At 49.6% G+C, this 22,393-nt stretch overlaps 1 protein-coding gene across 2 annotated transcripts in view; it reads right to left on the bottom strand.

The window, feature by feature from the left end:
- Window positions 1-4,219: 4,219 nt before the first annotated feature.
- CCDC12 (coiled-coil domain containing 12) overlaps window positions 4,220-22,393 on the bottom strand; it is a 74,713-nt gene continuing 56,539 nt past the window's right edge. Inside the window, exons 3-8 of one of the 2 annotated variants that reach the window (XM_045007691.1) lie at window positions 13,134-13,213; window positions 9,096-9,157; window positions 8,938-8,972; window positions 7,372-7,448; window positions 5,264-5,347; window positions 4,220-4,586 (exon numbers count right to left, since the gene is read on the bottom strand). In XM_045007691.1, the coding sequence (XP_044863626.1) occupies window positions 5,268-5,347; window positions 7,372-7,448; window positions 8,938-8,972; window positions 9,096-9,157; window positions 13,134-13,213 (334 nt within the window). In that variant the 3' untranslated portion in view covers window positions 4,220-4,586; window positions 5,264-5,267. Of the gene's footprint in view, window positions 4,592-5,263; window positions 5,348-7,371; window positions 7,449-8,937; window positions 8,973-9,095; window positions 9,158-13,133; window positions 13,214-22,393 lie in introns of both variants that reach the window. The other variant, XM_045007690.1, reaches the window with a different exon arrangement.

A 22,393-nucleotide genomic window follows, 5' to 3' on the forward strand; every position in this document is an offset into this window, starting at 1 on the left:
CCACGTCTCTGTGGGCACAGCCCCTTCCCGGCAGTGCACCGCCTCGTGGCCAGGCTGGGAGCCGGGGAACCGGCCACTCCCGACAGTGTGGGGACACAGGGTGGGTCCCAGCAGTCAGAGTGGAGGCCGGGGCAGGGGCTAGTGCTACCCATGGGCAGGTGGGAGGAGACTAATTCCCCACTGGAGAGGGGCAGGGAGGGGGTTACTGCAGCGGCTGGGAGCTCTGGGCTGCCCATGGGACCCTGCTCTGCGCCCCTTGGAGCCGGGGCCGTCGGGAATGAGGGAGCCAGGCTCAGAGGTTCCTGCTTTTATTGATGCGAGTGAATAAATGCAAAACACACGGGAAGCGCCAGGCTCAGCAAAGCGGGTTCATCGCCCGGCACGGAGGGACTGAGAATCCCACGACCGATAGGGCCCAGTCCTGGCCTCTGCCTGCGGCGCTCAGCAGGGGCTGGGGGTTTCTGTACCCCGCAGCCAGCAGCGCCGGGGAACAAATGTGGGGAGTGGAGGGGAGGGCGTCCCCTCCCCAGCCGTGGCGCCTGTTTGGCCTTTCTGGAGTCCACATCTGAAAGGTTTGAGGAAGCCTGAGTCTGGTGCTGCCCGGCAACCCTGGCTTACTTCTGTGTTTGTGTGGCTGCACGGCCCGTCTCCCTCTCGCTCCCTGAAACACACCCGGGCGAGACACAGCGCTAGGGGCTGGAGGAGCTGGAGGCACCGGCCCGCTCCATGGCTGCCCCCTCCAGGTCGGCACTAGAGACGCCGGGTGTGGGTCCCAGCCCGCCCAGGCTGCGAGGCAGCGAGTCTGGGAGAACCACAGGGACTGTCAGTGTCCGGCAGCCTCAGCCTGGAATCCCCTTTGCATTGGTCCCAGCCGAGCCCCACGTCCTCCCCACAAGACTCTTCAGCCGACAGGGGGCTGCGCCCACTGATCTGCTGTGCCCAGACCCTGTCTGTATGGCAGTGGGGGGTCCAAAGTGGGCCCTGCCCTGCCTGGCTCAGCCATGGGCCCTGCTCGGCCTCTGTCCCCCGGAGACGTGACAGGGGCTGGGCACTGGGCGTTGTCTGGGATCCCAACATGTAGGAACCTGGGGCAAAGCAGGAACCTCCCAGCTACAGCTCCCCTCCCCCGCCCGGGGAGAGGGTCGGGGGAGGCTGGGTTCAGGGGCCGGGTCTGCCCCATACAGAAGGTTCGGCTGGTCAGGGCAGGGGTCAGTGAGAATCTCCCTGGGGCAGGGTCATTTCTGGGGAGGCCGTGGATCCCCTGGGTGGGGAGATGTAATTCCCACAGCAGAGTTGGGGATAGGGAGGGTCCCTGCCAGAGTGACCCTGTATCCGATCCCATCCCGCCCCCCGGGGACCCCAGGAAGGGGCACAAGGCAAAGAGCCTCCCTGCAGGGACGTGCTCGGGGCCTCGTGCACAGGACTCACCAGCGGCTGCCGTTGGGCTCTGTCCACCTGGGCCGACGCCCCATCACGCGCTGCCACCGCACCGGGACCCTCCACGCCCAGCGGCTGCTGCAGGATGGGCCCAGCCAGGGCAGCCCCGGCCAGCGCCAGAACCAGCAGCAGCACCAGCCACAGACGCCTCATCGTCCCCTCGGGCTGCGTCTCCTCCTGGGACTGTCGAGCTCTGCTACCACGTCCCCTGGGAGAGGGGCCTCGGCCTCGGGTTTGTGTGAGCGTGAGGATTTTAACCAGGCCTTCTCTACTCAGAAATTCCTCCCTCCCCAAGGGAAACAGGAAGGGCCTCGGTGCAATATGCTGAAATCCCTTCTGGGTTTCCTCACCCCACAGAAGCCTGAAGCAATAGGCAGTTACCAGCACTGACCCTGGCCTCTGCCCAAAACTGCCCTTTGTGGGGTTTTGTGTATGGCACAAGAGGGGCATGAAGGGTAGCAGGACAGGCAACGGTCACATGCTATTACACTGGATCCTGCCTTTCCAACTGGCCTGTGTGTGACCCTACACTCCCCAGCACCTCTGTTCTGACAGATTTTCCCTTTTTGTCCACTGAAAGGCATGAGTGGGCAGTAAGAACACCTGGGTCAACCATTAAGACATCGCTTGAGAATGGGACACAGGCCTTTTATATCCACACCACCGGCCCAAGTATGGTCAAGCTCAAGTGACCAGAAGTTACCAGCGGATGAATGACTCTGAGGTAGCCAAAGTGAACTGAGTTGTGGGGCGCAGTCCAGTTTCCCCCAGAACAAATGGCCACATCCCAATGACACTCTTGGTAATTCTGTTTGGCAGGTGTCACCGGGTGGTGCTGTCATAGTCTTCTAAGTTTCTTTTCTTGGTGTGCGAGCAAGTTTTCAGCCTTGGGAAGACATGCTGTGTGTGAGTTTTGTGCTATGCTAGGTTTTGGTGTAAAAGGGAGCTGTGTGAGCAGCAGGAGAATTTGCTCTCTGCCTTCGACTCTGATTAGAGAAAATTCTGGAGATAGAGTGGCTATTTGGCCATCTCCATTTCAGGATTGGTGTGTGCATGTAAATAAAGCAAGTTACACTTAGAATATACCCAGATTGTCACTGATTTCTCCTCCACTGGGAAGCCAACCTGCAAAGCCCCACACAGCTGCTATTGCTCAGCTGAGGGGCAGCTCTGGTGTCAGAAGAAGGGATAAAAGTACTTCACTATCCTTGGATCAAAGGCCCAAAGAAGCGCCTCAATGTTTCACAAACATCAACCATCTGCAGGGTAGGTGACACCTCCCAGTACCGAACCAGTCCCCTCTGGTGTGCAGAGCAGCACCACACAACAGGACCAGCCAGGACATGGAGAACACCATATCCTCATCCCATCGTACCAACTGAAATTCCAGGGGGAATGTAGGTAGCTAGGGCACAATTACCAGTTTGGGAAGTTAGCCAGGATTTTGGATTCACACGCTCCATCTTTTCTACAGCGTCATGGGAATTTTAGTGGCCCAAGTGGTCCAGAACTTGGTTTTAATCCTCATTGGAAAGGCAGCGCCTCCACCAGCACAGCAGCCTCTCACCACTACGCGTGGCATTGCCACAACTGACGAGAGAAGGAGCCCCACTGACTGAACCAGAGCCGCTTTCTGCGGAACCTCGTGTTCCGTGGAGGTTTGCCCTCCGAGCCAGCACTGACCCAACTCTGGTTCGCTTGTGAACGGAGACAGGACCACAGCACAAAGTTCGATGACTGGGCTCAGAGTAATCAGGGCTGCAGTGGGCATGAATGCTGAGCCTCTTGCAAAGAAAGGTGCCTGCTGCCCGTCAGCGCTGAGGCACGTCCATGGGATAGCCTGGAAGAAGTGTGAATCCCTGCGGCCCGTTCTGCACCTGAACTGCCGACAGAAGACTGATCTAGAGACTTTTAACCCTGCACCTTTCCCCAGGTGCTAGCAGGGACATTTATTTGTATCCTGTGTAAACTCTGCTCTAAAGATCCCCGTCAAATTCTTACACACCAGATATTGCGTCTCAGGAACTCCAATGCTTTTAAATGTATATAGACTGTTCAGCATATCCCATGATGATGTCCCGGCATCGTGTCTGTTCTCTTGTGGCTGTATAGTCTGATCACTGAATAGCAAGGTCACGAACTGATGTCACATGGGAAAGTGCAGGCTCCCACTGAGGAGTTGGCATGACACTTGGCCCTGTTTTCCACGTCCGTCTTCCTCAAAGTGTTGACAACCTTCATCAATAGCTGCTCTCTGGGATAGGTCTGTCCTTGACAATGTCTTCAAAGTGACCAGCATTTCTACCATACAAAGTGAGCTTTTAAATAAATCCCACACTTATGGGAATGCTGCTGAACTGTGATTCAACCAGGAGTTGGCTAGCCTGGCCCCGACCCCAGAGCCAACAGCTCACCACGCTCGCAAAGGGCACCTAGGAACGCACCCTGACGTTCTCCGGGCAGTGTTGATGCTGTGGGGGCCACTGAAAAGGATTCATTATTCAAAAACAGCCAAAGCCAAGCTCCAGCAGAGCTGTGAATATCGACACAGGTTTTAGAAAACCACAGTAATAATCTGACACCAAATAGGGCGTGTTCACCGCTGCTGCTCCTCACCTGTGTGCTCCTGAGCTGATGCTGCCCGGGCACCACTCCCTCCCCCCAGAGCGGATGCAGCCGGCCCACAGCCTAAACCCACAGTGAAATTAACTACCTCTGCAGCACATGCTCTCGTGGCCTCCCCGCGGAAGTGACGCACCCAGCACAGGAAAGGGACATTTTGCACTGTTGCCAGGTCATTTTATTATGAAAAAAATAATTGTTGCAGCCCAGTTTTATCTGTAACAAAACCCACCGATGCAGCACATGCTCCACAAGCTCCTGTATGTGGGGGGGGATCAGAAAGTAAAAGGGAACAATATGAATCGTGCGTGAATCTGTCTGCTAGAATGCAGGCGAGGCCGTTTTTAGTGACCATGCAGAAAGCTCTCCAGCTGCACAGCCATTTCGGGATTCTTTTGTACAGTCATTGGTTTCTTCTTGCCCTCCGCAAAGCCTCCATGCAACGGGAGGCTCCATCCCCCAGCTGTTTAAGTGATGACAGCTCACCAGCCCCTCTTGTATAATACACAGTTCTGCCATGTGCTCAGCTGTACTGCAGGAGAGAGAAAAAGAGTCAGCAAAGGAGTTGGCTTTATAGACACCTGCACAGAAACACGCTGTCTGCACTGGCCAAAGAAGGCGTTCACATCCCTCTAGCACACTGCTCTGAAACACGGCTTGAGCTAGAGAGATGCTACATCATTCCCTGACCAGTGTGGGTAGGGGCCACAATTCTCACGTGATTGCTAAGCACAGGGCTTTTCTTCTGGCTGTGTGGTGTTCCGCATGCCACTCAGGAGCCATCTGCTCCTTTAATCGGCTCCAGTGCTTTATCTGAGAACTTTTACTTCATCAAAAGTCCAGAAAAGCTCCACTGGACACCCCTGCCCCACCCGCAATGCCAAACCACATACTGCGAGGCTGAGCCAGAGAGCCAGGCACGCTCTCCAGGGAACGAGAAGGCAGTACACAGCATGCACATTGCATGGAGCATTCCCGTGTGAAATGCTCACACACAGCAAACACATGCTCATGGGTCTAGAACGGACTGAGGGGCTCCCCATATCTGCCCCTTTAGGAGCTGCTGTGCTGGCTAAAGCATTCACAGCTGAGAGAGATTCCCCTCTAGCCAAGTCTAAGGGAGTTAAAGATTCTGTTAGCAAAGAGTGACAAGCCCAATGTGACAAGCCCCAATGAGTCTGTGCTCTGAGGCAGCCAACCAGACCTCCTTAATCAGAATCACTTCCTTCCTGCTTTGCCGATCCAACAGCTGATGCCAGTTCTTCCTCTTGGCCTCTCAATCGCTCTCCTGTGCGGGCAACAGAAAAGCCAGTCAGTGATCATTGTGTAACCGGAGTTTAGAACAGCACGTGAAGGGGGTGATCTGAACTGTGCTACCCAAACTTCCAGGATATCCACTGACCTTGCCAGCAAGTTTCCCTGCTCCATTGATTCTGGATTGGCTCAGGTCCCAGTTATTTCTGGAGTGGATGTGAGTGTCACCCAACTGGCTGGGCGAATCTGGATTCTACTGTACAACCTGTATCACTGCAGGCTCTGGGAACATCCCATAGACATGTGTATCTGCTCATGGTGGGCAGCAATATCACCCCTCCCCAAATCAGCCACCTGCCCATCAGGGAAGCAATCAAGGGGAACTGACAATGGTTAAGACATATCCGGTGAAGGCTTGGCTGGAAGCGTGCTCTGAGGAAATTGCTGGAGAACCCAAGATTCAGAGCAGAACCGGAAATAAAGGTACAACATCAGTGCTAAGAGTCGTCCAGAGAGAACTGGCAAGCGAGCTCCAGCTCTCTACAAGTCCAACACGTTAAAAACGCCCTCTCTGTTCATTTCCACTCATGTTGGAAAGTCTTTTCTGTGGCTTTTTAGACTGTGACCCTAAGCCCCGCTCTGTTCACTCTAGATACGCTTTGTACAAAACACGCCTTGTGCAGCATCATTTGAAAACTAATCACTCTCTGATCACTAATAGGCTTGTGGGGTGAATGCACACGGTGTGTCTGAAGAGTTCTGGATACATGCTGGAATGATGACTAAAGTGTGTTTAAACCAGGCATGTCCGGGGGAGTTGGTAAACAGGTCTGTCCTAAACACAGGAATGGGCTTTTACCCCAATTGACATATAAGCAGTAAACGGGGCCATCAAACTAACAAGGGGAGGAGATCACAGGAAAGAGAACACTTTTCATTTTAGCAAACACCTGGGAGGAAAGAAAGAGCAGGGAGCTTCCTTCTCCACCAGACTCAGCGTTACCTTTCTCACAGCTTGAAGGAACTGTACTTGGAGGGGAACCTTCAGAAGAATCCATTTCAAAGATTCTCTGGACTATAAAAGAAAGGGGCAGAAACCCCAAATTCTCTCTCTCACCTAACATGACAAAAGAGCCAGCACTTTGGGTTCTGGAGGAAATCCCGATGGGAGGAGCGAGGGGGGTGGTAGCCCCCGTCTTGTCAAAGACTGGGTGAGAAACGCCATCTTGAACAAAGCCTGTACCTTAAGTTTTAGACTTTTAGATGCACATTTTCACTTGTAGTTGCTTGAAATCAATTCTAACTTTCTCTCTTACACTTGAACTCACTTAAAATCCTATCTTCTTTTGTCATAAACTTGTTTTACTTTTAATCTAAACCCACAGTGCTGTGTTCGATTCAAATGAATGTTAACTGCAGTTAATGTGGCAAGCTGTTTGGTTTTGTCTCTTTAAAGGAACAAACGAACCAAATTATTTCTGTGAACATTGCAGGAGAGGGCTGACATGGCAGAGGGCACGGGTTTTGCAGTCACCTGCTAACATGAACCAAGAATGGTAAAGACAAGAGTGTGTCTGTGATAACTGAGGCCGGCTCTTGGATTCAGAGTGGTTGAATCAGAGCTGAGAGCACAGAGAACATGGTGTGCAAGCTGGCTGCGTGTGCATCCCAGGCAGGGAGCACAAGCAGTGGAAGCATTTTGGGGCACTCAGGGTTATAATACAAGCAGTGACCCAACCTCCCACTGGTCTGAATTGCTCCCTGAAGTGTGACACTGACGATCAACAATATTTACTGCCTGAAAACGAGGCCACGATTTTCGAAGATAAATACGCAGGCACCTAAGTAAGTAGCCTGCTTCTCAAAGGGCCGAGCTCCCCCACAGATCCCTCTGAGCTCAGGAGCAAGTGCTGGGAGCACTTATACAGATGCATACAGAGCAATTGAAGAGACTAATTTTTGTCTCCTGGCTTTGAAAAATCTTGGCCCTAGTCCTTCCTAGTCTATCACCATTTCCACGGCTCCCGTCTGTTAGTTCAACAGCAGCAGTGCACTTACTTATCAATTCAGCAATTGCCCTTTGCGTTCTCTTCTCCAGTTTTTCCAGTTTCTTGGCTACGTCTCGCTTTAAATCCCTGGGGGAGAGGATGGTCATTTAGCAAGAAAGCCCAGCACACAAGCACACACAGACACAAAGCTAGCCCACCAGCTAGCCCAGCAGAAGGGATCCATGCGTCTATGCAGAGCCAGTCTGGGGTCTTGGATTAAAAACAGCCAGAGACACTGTAAGCTCCTTGGGGCAGAGATTGTGTCTTACAGAGCAAGCTGCTGGCACTTTAATCATCATCAGAGCCAATGCAAGGGCCATGCAGACCAGTCGGATGGAATACCCCTGCCACTGGTGTCCCTAAATCCCACCGCCAGAGCAGGGGAGCAGCAGCATTCCATCCAATTCCTGTTTTAAGGGAAAGGGTAAGAAAAGTGCCAGCTTCATGGGAGGGATGAGTGTCACCTCACTGGGGGAAGAAGGGGAATGAAGAAATCCTCGGCCTCTGCCCCTCTCCACAGGGCAATTCTTGCCCTTCCTAAGTGAGAGAAGTTGCACCATCTACAAGACCAAGAACTCCATGAGATTCCTGGTGGCCACAAGTCTCTCTGAACTGCTGACACTATGCAAGACCCACAACTCGCATTAGTCCCTCCTCAACGCCCGTGCCCAGCGATCCATGTGGCCCAACAGTCACACTCAAAGAGAAGCCAACTCACCAGCCAAGCACAAAACACCAACACTCAACCAACGAGGAGAAAAGGTCTAACGCACCACACATGCCAGCCCTGTGTGATTTGTGATGTATCTATCGGGCTTCAGAACAGGAGGATGTGAAAACCCAGCTGAGGAGCACAGTGGGCCCGGCCCTTCTGTGCCCCTCATTTCCATCGGGAACCTGCCACACACTCTTTGAACACAGATGCTCTTGGCTTTGGAGGCCCCTATCAGTAACATATTCCTTTGCTAGTTAACCTGTGCACACTGTTCCAGCTCTGTGCGTGAAGCCTGGTGCCTGTGCCTGCCCACATGCTGAAATCAAAGTGCTGTCATGCTGTGGGACCATCGCTCACTATGTGTTTGTACAGTACCTAGCACACCAGGGTCTTGATCCCAATCGAGCCTCCACATGCAACCATAGTGCAAAGAATACAAGCGTCATCAGATCCCTTCATCATTAGCCAAACAGAAACAAAACCAATTGTATCCATCCTAGAAACTCCCAGAAGGTGGAGATCAGCACCACTTATCTGTCCCATCTAGCAAATCCCCCAAGAGCCAGAGACTGTTCATTTTCTACAGGATATTGACTAGGGTTTTCTGCCGTGGTGTCCAGGGATGGGGATTTTAGTTCTCTCCTTGGGAGACAGTTCTATACTCAGATCTCACTCCTGGGAAGTTTCCCTTGATATTGAACATAAGTTTCCCAATTTCTTGTAGTCCCAGCTGCTACAACCTTAACAGGGTTAAAGTTATGGAAATAGCAGGAGAGCGTCCCTGCTACCATGAACACACACGCGATGCTTAGGACTAAAAGGACTGAATCTATGCAAGCTAATTCCTAAGATAGCACTTACCAGTCTGGCTTTCTGGGGGCGAGGTTTGCCAAATCCTAGGGGAAAAGGAACAAGGGAATTCTCATTAAGAGCAGCCAAACTAATGTAATGGAAAAGAGTGAGTTTACAAGTGTGCACAATTATATTTCAGACCAGGTATTGAAGATCAAGACACATACCACTTCTTCAATGATAGGCTCTGGCTTCGCAGCTTCTAGTTGGTCTTTCACCTTATCTTCCACTAGAGGGAACAACAGAACAACAAATGTTAACAGAGTGTCTCATAAGAAAGCCAGCACGAGGACGATGCTTCACCTTAGTATTTAAGAAGCTTTTACAAAACCTAACCCCAACAGACATGCTTTGGAAACTACTTCGGTACAAAAACATTCCCCTGCAACTTTTGCAACTCAAACATTGCACTCCAGAAGCGAAACTGACCATAAACCACGTGAAACTGACATCCATTGTCTGAATTGAGAGAAATGTGAGAAGTGAACAGCAGCAGCACTGAAGTCAATTGGACTCAAACTGTGTTTTAATATAACCTCTGCTGCTGTAACACTGGAAAGGAAATGGATTTTGCTTATAACATATGACCTGAGTTGACAACGTCAATTTAAAGCAAGCGATGCACAGGAGTGAGCCTGCCTGCAGAAGTAGCATTTTCTACAGCCCTGTCTCTCAACCATTTTTATATCAGGGACCAGCTTGCTGCCTTCCTAGGCTACAGTAGGGAGATCACAGGGACTGGCGCCGATGCACAGACCAGTCATTGAGAAACACTGTCTTAGAGGAAGGGCAGAGCCCCACAATCTGAAGAACTGATAAGATGACTGGTAAACTTTATTCCCAACTATTACTGTAGTTAGTGTAATCATGGGAGACTTCCCACTCCATAGGTCTGTTGCAAGTTACTTTAAACTCTTTACATTATCCATCCCTGAACTCCGACTTACACACAGCATATGATACCTCCTTCCCTCCTGCAATGGGCACATCCACCACTGGGAATGAGACACCCTGACCGGGAGAGCTCTGAACTCAGAGAAGTATCCGAACTAGAGTAAAATCCCTGCTTCAAAACTAATGTAAAGCCCCAAGTGGAACAAGAGACAAGGAGAAACCGACGGCAGAATTCCATCTTTCTTTCTGCCCAGACCTTGCAAGAGGGAGAGGCCCGGTCCCGAACACTCCGAGAACAGCAATATTTACAGGAAGACACGACTCTGCACTTGAGAGTGCTATTTCAATCACATGCCCCCTCCCCCGGGTGTTAGAAATCCGTTGAGGAGTGGGAAACTCTAGCCCGTTGGTTTAATTTGTGTCTGTTTTGTGCTTTCATGGATGCTCCCGGCCAGAGAGGAAACGAATTTGAACGATGAAAACAAACACAGAAACTTGGAAAAGATGAAGTATGATTAGTGAAGGGTGCTGTCTGGCACAAATCGAGGGCAGGGCAGGGCAGACTCTACTCCCTTGGCAAACTCAGGCTGGGTCTATAATATGTTAGAGCCCAATTCTGCTTAGAGCGTGGTTCAGTTCAGGCTACAGGAATGTGCTCTCTCTGTACTGGTGGTTCTCAACCTGGGGCTCGCGGGCTGTTTGCGGCCCACTCAGCAGCCCACGTGACCTCCTTAGGGCCACAGAGGATGTATATAGTGTGTGCGGATATGGCCCATATAACACAGAGAGCTGCATATGCAGCCCACAATAGTAAATGGGTTGAGAATCACTGCTCTGTACTGTGAGACCAGGCTGTGAGAAGGGATGACTTGCAGTGGAGAGATCCTCTCCATTTTGTTACCTGACCTCTACGTCAAACTATGCGGTTACTTCTTATGTGGTTTTAAATGAATACACCCTCTTTTGATACCTAACAGGAGTCCTGACTTATCTCTGCCCCTCCCCCAACAATCACTGATTTTAAACAAGCCTACAACCCAGATTTCCATGTTTTAGCTTTAGAGCAACTCCCCTCCCAAAGCATACAGCACCATACAACACTTGCAGAGGCAAGGCTCCTGAAGCAGCGTTGGGCTATTACAAGCCACTGGCATTCTCTTTAAAGGAGATCATAGCTCTGCCGAGGGGCTGGTAAAGATGACCGGTTCTCAGACATCACTGGAAACAAATCGAGTCAGCTATGCCCACTTCCCACTATTATAATTGTGGGAAAATGCCATCATTGTTTCACAGGAGGGCAAACTATGAGATTCTGCCCACAGCTGAGATCCACAGAGGCCCCAGTATTTCTAATTATAGCCACCGCTCCCGCACTCAGCACTCTAGGGTATTCTTCATCCTTTCCACACTAATTCCTGACACTCCCATTATTTGGCACACATTTTAAAGAGCTCTCTTCTGTGAGGGTTTAACACCACCATGCTAGCAGCAAGACAAATAGGGATTTTTGTTTTACATTAATTAAGGGTAAGTGGATTTTCAAGCTGGAGAACGGTGCCAGATTGAAAGCCCTGAAGTTATGGCTAATATTGTCAAACATGGTTGCTTAAAGTTAGGTGCCTGAATAACAGTGGCCTGGTTCTCGGAGGGTGCTGAGCAGGGGGAGCCCCAGCTCTCGCTGACTTCCAGAAGAACTCTGCTCCTCTGAAAATCAAATGACTAATTTACAGGCCTGAATTTGGCTTTCCAGACCTAACTTTAGGCACTCACGTTGGGAACCTTTGGCCCAATGTTGTCCGCCCACAGAAAAGGTTTGGCGTGGGTAGTTGCAATGTAATCTCCTCCATGCTGCCACACTGATGTGCCTCCACCCTGACCTCAAAGGAACCACCACTGGAGGGCAGTCTCCATGCTCCTTCAATCCTTGGCACATCTCCCGAGTCACTCAAGGGAGCCTGTTCGTGACACACACAGACCCTGGCTTAACGGAATTGGCTCTGAATCTCACAGATTCATTTCACACAGGCCATCCGACTGCCGATAAGTAGGAAAGCCCTTTCCATCACTTCTAACCCGAGCTGGAGTCAAACCCATGAGGAGCTAGAGAAGAAAGGGTCGATTGCCCTGTTGAGATGCCTCTGGCCCATTCTTTGGAGACATAAGTATAAATGACTTGGTAGTTACATCTGCTGGGAGGTGAAGCCTCAGTGTTGTCCCTGCCTATGCAGACCCTACTCCTGCTCATTTCCCGCTAGTAATGGCCATGGCCTGTGGGAGAGGTTTATATGAAGTGTAAAAATCCGGGACATGGGCACTGAACCACTCTAGTCTAGTCTATATAGGACCAATCCACGGTCACACTCAGACGCCTTCTAGGCTATTGGGACTATTTGCTCATTTCTCCGATACTGCTGGGAACGATGATTTACTTCATCCTCCAAGCCATTCGAGGCTCCCCAACTGGGTACCACCCAGCTGAGTTGGACCAAGTTCGACATGAAGACTGACAGACCGTGGGAGGAGCAATAACGGTGTAAATACTGAAAAGAGACTCGCTTAGACTAATCTCTTCAGAGCAGGGACCAACACCATCTAGTTTAAAATAATAAATTGGACAGAAAAAATAAATCAGGCACGTGTCCAATAGTTGGTTTGAATTGAAAAAGAAAGGACTGGTGATATGCAACTTTTCACCTCGAGGTCACCGGGTCAAAGGCAGCGAAGGCAGGGCCGGCGCTTCCATTAGGCGTTTTGTGCGCTCAACAAGGGGCGCATGGGAGCTTCCAGTTGCGCTCCAGTCGCGCCGCGGAAAACAGTGGCAGGCATTTGAGCAGCTCAATGACTACCGCTGTCGCCTGCAGCGTCGCGATGGGAGTGGAACCGGAAGCTCCCGCGCGCCCCGGGGGGAGCGCACAAAATTCCGCCCCCCGAATTCTGCCTAGGGTGCCAGAAATCCTGACGCTGTTCCTGAGCGAAGGTCAGTGGCTTAACTGATGGGCAGCTGTTTGGTGGCCAGCATCCAATGAGTATGGTGGATCTCCCCTCAGTGCCTAGTGGAAAGGATCTAGATGAAAACTAACTGGCTCCTTGCTGGCAGCTAGAGCAGAGGCCAAGGACTGAAGCATTCCTGCTCCAGCACTAGCAGAGATGGTCTCTCCAGATAGGGCAACGTGGAGGAAATTGGACCTGTTGCTGACCCTTCACTCTCCAGGGTGATCAATCCAGCACCTTTCACATCTTCTAAGTTTTGTTTTTTAAATGGGGGGAGGCATCATTCCCAAGCTCTCAAAAACTCCCTCTCCAGCACCTACCTGAGGCTGGCTTGGCCTGAGGCACCTTCCTTTTCTTGAGATCTTCATCCTCAGGAACATAATTTCGCAGCTTGAGCTCCCTAGAAAGTAAGGGGAGAAAGCAGGAGAAGTGTAAGCACACGCACATTCCCCCTCAACAGGCTGCCACCATCTTAACTGACATGCCCAAGAGCAGAGATACAGACGCCAAAGTTCTCACTTTCTGTAATCAATAAATAAGAAGAGAGACTTTGAACTAGATGGACACAATTGAGGCTGGTTGACCTGCAAAGTGAGGCAAATTCGACAGACCAGCCACCTGCTCAAGCATTTTCTCTGTGGTAAACAAGGCTTCAATAGGGAAGTGCTGGCTGTGGAGGGGCCCATATTTCACTGCTTCGATACACATGGGATTACACTGAAACAAGCGGGTTTGATTCTCCCAGCAGGAAAGCCAGAATGGGGTCCATTGGCCTGTGGCGTAATGCCACTGCTGACGTGACTGAAGCCAACAGAGTCACAGCACTGGCATCGGGTCAAGGTGCAAGAAGGTAATGGTGTATTTCAAGGTAAGATAATTTAAAGGTTAATTGGAATTGAACAGCCCTTGTTTGCCTCATATCCAGGGAGTTTAGACCCAGCTACTTATGGAAGGTGAGCTGCAAAGCACCATGCCAAGAGAACGCGGTGTGGATTTCTGTGCAGAGTTCTTCCACTCGGGCTGCGTGGAGCTGGTGGGCAGGCGGAGGGAAGCTATGCTCAGCCCAGAGATGTGTGTTCATTAACCCTTTCCAGGCCAGGATGTGAAGAGTTCCAGAGATGCTGCCGAGCCCCTCTCCTGTTGGGTCCATTTTTTGGTCTTTTTCATAATCTTTCTCTGGTTTAAGTCTATTGTTTTTAGGTGTTTCATTGCTAATGGAAGTCCTGACCCTGCACATATGTAACTCTACTCGTGTGTGTAACCTCATTACTTCAGTGGGATTACCTGTACATCAGCTCGCACAGCAGGGAGCTCCCTGGTGCCACAGTCAGACAAATAACCACAATAAATAAGAATCTGCGTATGCTTTTGCAAGATCAGGGCCTTGGAAGGCGAGATCTCAGAGCAGGGATCTTGTCTCATATGCTTGTGAACAATGCTAAGCAACAGCTGGTGCTATATAATAGTATTTTAGCCCATAAGGCAAATTAAGAAGATTAAACTAATCTAACACTTTAGATTGGTTTATCTGTTCAAGATGCTCTAAAGCTTTCAATTGGTTTAAGTTGTTAATGCAGCTTTAAGGCCCTCAGTTTAAACTGCAAAATACATTAAAAATTGTGGGGGAGGGGAGATGAACAAGAGGGTTAGAGAAAAAGCCAAGGGGTGGGAGCCAATCGTGTTGTTCTAAAAACCGTTTCTTAAATGCTGCCCCGGAGAGTAATTCACACCTAGAAATTCATACCTACCCTGCGATACCTAAGGGGCTGCGGGCTCTTCTATTTGTAATGAACCTTGAAATTAACTCACTTCTTGGTCAGGCACTTGCATCAGCCAGAACTGCCCTGGAAGAGCATTTCACTGCTGCTGTTCAGCATATTAGATGCAGGGCCGGCTCCAGGGGTTTTGCCGCCCCAAGCAGCCCCACACACACACACACACACACACACACACACAAAAAAAAGCCGAGATCACGATTGCGATCTGTGGCAATTCGGCGGGAGGTCCTTCGCTCCGAGCGGGAGTGAGGGACCCTCCGCCGAATTGCTGCCGAATACCTAAAAGTGCCGCCCCGCTCCAGAGTTGCCGCCCCAAGCACCTGCTTGATAAGCTGGTGCCTGGAGCCGGCCCTGATTGGATGACAAAACATTTTCATCTAGATCCTGTGTAAATAGTGAATAGTATTTTTTCCTTTAAAAATAAAATAAATCAGTGATGGAGCAATTTGGGATTTTGCAACTTTTAATGGCCAGTTTTAACACAGAGGCCATTTCCCACTGGATTCTAGGGCCTCTGTCTTTAAAGGCAAGTTATATGTGAGGTATGTTTTATGTTTATGCCTGTTTTAATCTGAAATCATTCTTGTCACACAAAAAGGGGCAGCATTTCACTTGCTACTGTATGAATTCCTCCACCCAGACACCCAGCCAGCGGTCAACGGTGTTGGTCTGTCAGTTCTGATGCTGGGAACCAATTTCCGGTGTTTTTAATAGAAACAAAACAGATCCCACAAAATCAGCTGCACTGCACAGGTTCAAAGTATCAGTTTCTTTTGAAGTCCCACTTTTGTTCATATTTTGGTAGCGTCCGGAGACCCCAGCCAACATCAAGGCCCCGCTGGGTTAAGTGCTGAACATAAATATAGTGAAAGCCGGTCTCTGCCCCAGAAAGCTTACAGTCTATGTAAACAAAGCAGGCAGGGGGCAAGAGAAAGGGATAGAATCTACCCCCTTCCCCCACAGCGACAGGAAAGATAGTCCAGTGTCTAGGGTGCTAGCCTGGGACTCAGGAGACCCAGGTTAAATTCCCAGCTCTGCCACAGACTCCATGTGAGCTGCTTGGTCTTTCCACGCCTCAGTTCCCCAACTGCGTGGGGATCACAGTACTTGCAAGGGGATTGGGGGAATACATGAAAATTTGCGGTGCTCAGATACTACCATGAGGGGATCCCGTAAATATCTAAAATAAGCAGAAGAGCGGGAACCAAGCCCCAGAGCGATTTAGTGACTTACCCAAGAAGTTTGTGATACAGCCTGGAACTGAGCCCACATCTCAAGTCCCCCCCACTCTAACATAACACCATGAACCAGACCAACCTTCCCACCATTGGGCAGACACTGGTAGAACAAGGGTGATTCAAAGAAACCAATTCCAGCAGAGATTAGCATGGGCCTGAGATACAAATGGAGGCCAAACATTTCCCCCTTTGTGTTAAATGCAGGTCAGAGTTCATGGGATTCACTTTTAAACATGGCAATTGTGCTTCTTATGTAGTGCACTTGGCGCTGGGGAGAAATCTTTCACTAAGCTGGGCTTATGAAGGAAAGACAGAGGGGGGATGGGAAGCGACTGATTAACCTTACAGGACCAGGTGTGTGATGACGACAAGAACTGCTCCCCTGAGCAGCATCTTGGGGACTCCCAAGGGTGCAGTCCCAGGGCCTGGCGTGATCAGTGGGTTTGCCAAGATCTCTAAGGTTAAAATGAAGGCAGCATTGGCCGATTGCTCTCGTCCAGGAGGGTCAGGATACTCAATACCTACTGAAGTCGGCAGGAGTGGCCAGGTGCCCCTTGCCTCACAAGAACCAGCCCTTTGTGCTGCAGAGTAGCAATCACTAACAGTAGTGGCTTACCACGGTTCACTGACCGCCTCCCAGAGGGCTTTACAATCTTCAATTCCCTCCCCAGGGCCAGGGAAATGACAATATACTGCTAGTTCTCCAAACAGCACATGGAACATGGATAATGAAGAGAGCAGCCCTTCACCCCAGTCAGGAACAGCTGGACAGGGTGCAGACTTAGCTGTTGTCACTACACATGCACAATAACAGCGCGACAGCCGACTCCCAGGCTCCTGCAGCTGCTCGGCTCGGCGCGCACACGCCCCAGCATTGGCTCCTTCGGGCCGCCTAGGGAGCAGCACTGAGGCCACGTCGAAGAGGGAGCTGGGCACCTCGGTTCTGCATAAGCTAGGGCGAGAGCTACAACACTGACCAGGTGAAGAGCAACTCCATGGCAGAGGGGTGGGGAGGAGGCGAGGGAGCGGTGAGGTGGCGGGGGAGGTCACGCCAGCAGCTGGGTTGGGGGTTTCACGAGGGGTTTGCATGCCAGCAGTTGGGCAGGGTAGCACAAGGGCAGTTGTTCTGGGGGGTGCAGACAAGGAAGAGGGTCAGATAATAGGGTTCCAGATAAATGGGAGCAGACTGCGTCTAGGTGAGGAAAACGAAGCAGAGAGGTGAAATGAACTACTCAATGTCACAGGGTGGGTGTCAGACATCGGCATAGGGATCGAGAGCACCTAGCTTCCCATCTTATTTTCAGCCCACTGAAAATTGCAATGTATCTTTTTGTGCCTGCGTGGGAAGAGGAATTTAATCAATAGAAGTTAATTTACTATCCTTGAGTCCTACCAGGGGAGTGAATTCCTTTCAGCAACTGCTAGCTGGCATGCTCCTTTCATTCCTTCTGGTCTCAAATGATTGATCAATTTTTATTTTTTTTTTCAGCACAAGGCCCCAGTGCTGTTCACACAAACATCTCAGGGTTATTTATGTTTTTATTAACAGTCCCCACTAAGCTGAATTCTGTTGCCAGCCTGGAGAAAACATCAGTAACTAATTCATCTAGAAGGTAATTGGATGTCAGGCAGTGCTGTTAGACCCTTGGCCGGCAGGCTGGATCTAGTACGCTGAAGGGCTTTCTCTTACTAAGCCGGTAGAGTCAGACTCTGCAGAATGGAAGCATTCATTTAAAAGTTCCTAGTTGCTTTAGTTCATGTCAAGAAGGTTTTCCTGTGAACGGAGTGTAAACCAATGCAGACTTCCGGAGTTCAGCCACTTCAAAACAATAGCTCAGAGCAAACAAGTTAATGGGGGTGGTACCACTAAGCCTTACAGTGACACTTGACAAGCCGGATTTCCAAATAACCATGTGGAATGTTGCGCCTAGTTGCGTATGCAGGTGCCACAGCCGGGTGCTCGGACAAGGAAACTGCTTGGACAAGTGGCCAAACAAAAGGCAGAAAACAGCAGCAATCCTAAAAGCACTCTGCATGGTGTTTCCCCTGCGCCTCACTTCCTAAGGCTCCGCAAGCTTCTTTAGGCAAGCGAAAGGGTCAGTCCATGCGGAGCCACTTGCAGAAGCTACATGAAGGCCACGTTCTATGGTCCTTGTGCAAACCTCCTATTGGCTGCGACCCTCATTTTGTAAACCCACCTCCAACTGAACAGAGTTAAAACCCTATTTGAAGTAAAAGGGGGAATCCTGGAGAAAAACAGACATAACATAAGAATGGCCGTACCAGGTGAGACCAAAGGTCCATCTAGCCCAGTATCTGTCTGCCGACAGTGGCCAATGCCAGGTGCCCCAGAGGGAGTGAACCTAACGGGCAATGATCAAGTGATCTCTCTCCTGCCATCCAGCTCCATCCTCTGACGAACAGAGGCTAGGGACACCATTCTTTACCCATCCTGGCTAATAGCCATTTATGGACTTAGCCACCATGAATTTATCCAGTTCTCTTTTAAACATTGTTATAGTCCTAGCCTTCACAACCTCCTCAGGCAAGGAGTTCCACAAGTTGACTGTGTGCTGCGTGAAAAAGAACTTCCTTTTATTTGTTTTAAATCTGCTGCCCATTAATTTCATGTGGTGACCCCTAGTTCTTGTATTATGGGAATAAGTAAATAACGTTTCCTTATCCACTTTCTCAACAACACTCATGATTTTATAGACCTCTATCATATCCCCCCTTAGTCTCCTCTTTTCCAAGCTGAAGAGTCCTAGCCTCTTTAATCTTTCCTCGTATGGGACCCTCTCCAAACCCCTAATCATTTTAGTTGCCCTTTTCTGAACCTTTTCTAGTGCTAGAATATCTTTTTGAGGTGAGGAGACCACATCTGTACACAGTATCTGAGATGTGGGCGTACCATGGATTTATATAAGGGCAATAATATATTCTCAGTCTTATTCTCTATCCCCTTTTTAATGATTCCTAACATCCTGTTTGCTTTTTTGACCGCCTCTGCACACTGCGTGGACGTCTTCAGAGAACTATCCACGATGACTCCAAGCTCTTTTTCCTTACTCATTGTAGCTAAATTAGCCCCCATAATGTGTCTCCTGGACACACCTTTCCCAACCGTGTCCAGGAGAATTTCAGCCTGGCCTATGGCTGCCCCATGCCTTGTGAACACAGTGAGGACCAAGGTGATCAGCCTGTAGGGTTTTAATGCTGGTGAAGTTTACACAAACCATTTCTATTAATACCAATATCAACCCAGGGCCGCAGGATTGTGTGTTAAGTGAACTGATCTGCTGACAAGGCAGAGCCAAGTGGGCTCCTGGCAAGTTGCCCCTGCAGTCCTTGGTGTTGCCAGGCTTTGGCAGCCTTAAACCCACTCTCCATTTGGGGATATGCAGCATATGGACCAGGTAGGGAGGAGGCTCTAGCACAGTAAAGAGAATAAGGTTTAAATCTGATTCCCCAACAGGCAGGGATAAGAACATAAGAATGGCCGTACTGGGTCAGACCAAAGGTCCACCCAGCCCAGTGCCCTGTCTGCTGCCAGTGATGCCAGGTGCTCCAGAGGGAGTGAACCTAACAGGCAATAATCAAATGATCTCTCCCCTGCCGTCCATCTCCACCCTCTGACAAACAGAGGCTAGGGACACCATTCTTTACCCACCCTGGCTAATAGCCATTAATGGACTTAAGATTCATGAATTTATCTAGTTCTCTTTTAAACACTGTTATAGTCTTAGCCTTGGCCTCCTCAGGCAAGGAGTTCCACAGGTTGACTGTGCGCTGTGTGAAGAAGAACTTCCTTGTATTTGTTTTAAACCTGCTGCCCATTAATTTCATTTGGTGGCCCCTCGTTCTTAAATTACGGGAACAAGTAAATAACTTTTCCTTATTCACTTTCTCCGATTAGTAATGCAGTTTAGTAATAAAATAGCTTTTTGCCCATTGACGCTAAGCTGAATTCCAATCCCATGTCAGACTACAAACAAAAACATAGGGGTTTTATCACCGTTAGCCTCCGATGGAGATTTATCCCTGAGACAAAACAGCAAGTACAGAATTTGTTTGGTGCTGCTCAGGACTGAGATAGCAGCAATGCTGTGCGCCAGGACTGAGCTGCACCAGCAGAGCCATGTAAGGGGCCTGGGATAAGGATAGCAATGATGCTGCAGGGACAGAAAACTATTCAGTGCCTAGATGTACTACAACCAGTTCCAGCCATGGCTTTTTGTTCACCAAATTCACGCACGACTGTTTGAAACAAACAAAAAAAGGATCCCTTTAATTGTTCAATATAAGACAATGCCACGCACCTGCCTCCTGTAATTAGCCGAGCCCACTGTTCCTGGCAGCTGCCTCCCTGAGGTGCTCATGGATTATGGAGTTAATCCCCAAGGCTCCAGTGCTCAACAGGAAGAGACAGAGCTGGTTTAAGTTAGTCTTTCCCACTCTCTGACTTCTTGCCCACCCTCACCCTGTGGTTCCTTGATGATCTGTAATGTTTTATGGCAAAGAGGTAGTGTGATGCCAAATCAAACCTAGTCATTTATTGTAGGAGATGAGGGATTAAATGTGCTATCTTGAAAAGCAAAGGCTTACAGAGGCAGGAGAGAGTGAAGTCAAGGTAACTGATTTCTCTAGCGCTCTTTCATCCCCAAAAACAGATCACAAAGCACTTCACAGATGATGAGTTTGATCCAAATCTGGCTGAAGTCAACGGAAAGACGCCCACTGACGTCAGTGGGATTGGGATCACGCCCTGTATTTGGGAGCCCTCCAATGCACGGTAGCCTCTTCTGGGGTGAAAGGCAACACTGGTTTAAGAGCACACAGCAATGCTACGTGGCCATTTAGATGGTACAAAAAAGTTATCATTCATTCTGCCAGTTACTAAAAAAAGAAACCCCTGTTAATGCAATGTTAAGGCCGCAGTGTTAAGGAATCAAAGTCAGACAATAAGGATGTTTAGACTGAATTAATCGCCTTATCTTTTCCCCATTTACCTTATCTTTGCCCTTTCCCCCATAGGCCCAGGCACCGTGATACATTTAATAAATGTGATCACGTATTTCTCAGATACAACATAAGACACCTCAGCAGCAGAGTGGAGGCCTATCGGCAAGACTGGCCCAGATCTTCCATCACTCCCACCAAACAAGGTGCAGCTGGGTACAGCAAGCTCTTACTGACTGTCATCTGGGGTCCGATGCAATCCACAGTGGCGTATTGTCCTTTTAACGACATCTCTCTCTGGTTTTAACCTTTTACCATTTTTTGAACAAATGGTTTTGTAGTTCAACAGAGAACACAGCTTCCTACCTCATGACTTCACCAACCCCACATTTGGGAATGCACAGGCGAGCTACTACGACCGCATGCACAACTGCAGTAATTGAGCATCCAATTGACCAGCACAGTAACGAATGGGACAATAGCACACGGCACGGTATTTCTGAAAACACGGTTCTAGATCATTTGGTTCTAGGCAACAAAGATGCCCATTACATTTATCTGCATTATAGAGCACAGACATGGAACCGCACTTACGCCTTTCCACTGCAAGTCCCCTTTTTGACACTCATTGTACTACATCGAGCATCAGTTCTACTGGCACCTCCACTGGGAAAGGATTTCCTTAAGGGGTCAAAACCTCATTTTGAGGCCTCAGTCAGGCATCACCCAGGTGTGATGCAGCTGGTACTGGGAACTGCTGCACGGTAAAAATGCAGTTGGCATTTGCAACCAATACAGAGTTTGAAGAGTAATTCCTATAAGATGTGAAGAACTAGCTTGATGCAAAACAGAGGATACTTACAAGGTGCTTAAAGCTTTCTCCAGCTTGTTTGCTTTTCACTCTAACAGTGCTGAGTGTTTCGCGCCGTGAACACTGTTTCCCAATTAATAAATGGGCTTTCAAAGTCTTCTGGTGATGCTTTTGCACACCGTCTCCCTCATGCCTGTCTGAAGTGTGCTGTAATTTGCCAGGAAATCTTCTGAGAGCAACTTCCTCAGATGCAGAGCCCATCACATGCTCCAGCTGCTATCACAAAGCAGCCACTTGAACTCTCATTAACTAGAATGCTTAAAAAGGCAATACATTCGCATCTTGGAGAGGACGAGGTTAGTAGCGAGGAACAACAGTCTAGAACACTCAAGTGCACTCTTTTAGGGGAAGAGTAATTTTTGTTATCATTTTGAAAGGCAGGATGGGCAGAAGGCGCTGAAGCACTTTTTACTGGAGGGAAGGCAAGGGGAAGCTTGCAGTAGGAGGTAGCAGTTATATGGACCTTGTAAATATTGCAAGGGCTCTGCTCCTGCATAATTTAGAAGCCATCCCCCACTAGCTCGCCTTTCTGCCAACCACCCATGCTCCTCCAATTCTGACAGCTCACAAAACTTTAGACATTTCTAGATTCTTTCCACACACTCATTCTCTCAAGCCTTACTGCTCTAGATGGCAGCTGAAGACTACAAACAAGATGGTGCATCGTCTGCCCCAAGCCACAGCCAAAGCTCAATGGTTCATAATGCCCAAGATGCCAGCTGGCTCCTATTTTG

This window comes from Mauremys mutica, chromosome 2 (assembly GCF_020497125.1).
Source record: "Mauremys mutica isolate MM-2020 ecotype Southern chromosome 2, ASM2049712v1, whole genome shotgun sequence".
NCBI classification, from domain to species: Eukaryota; Metazoa; Chordata; order Testudines; family Geoemydidae; genus Mauremys; species Mauremys mutica.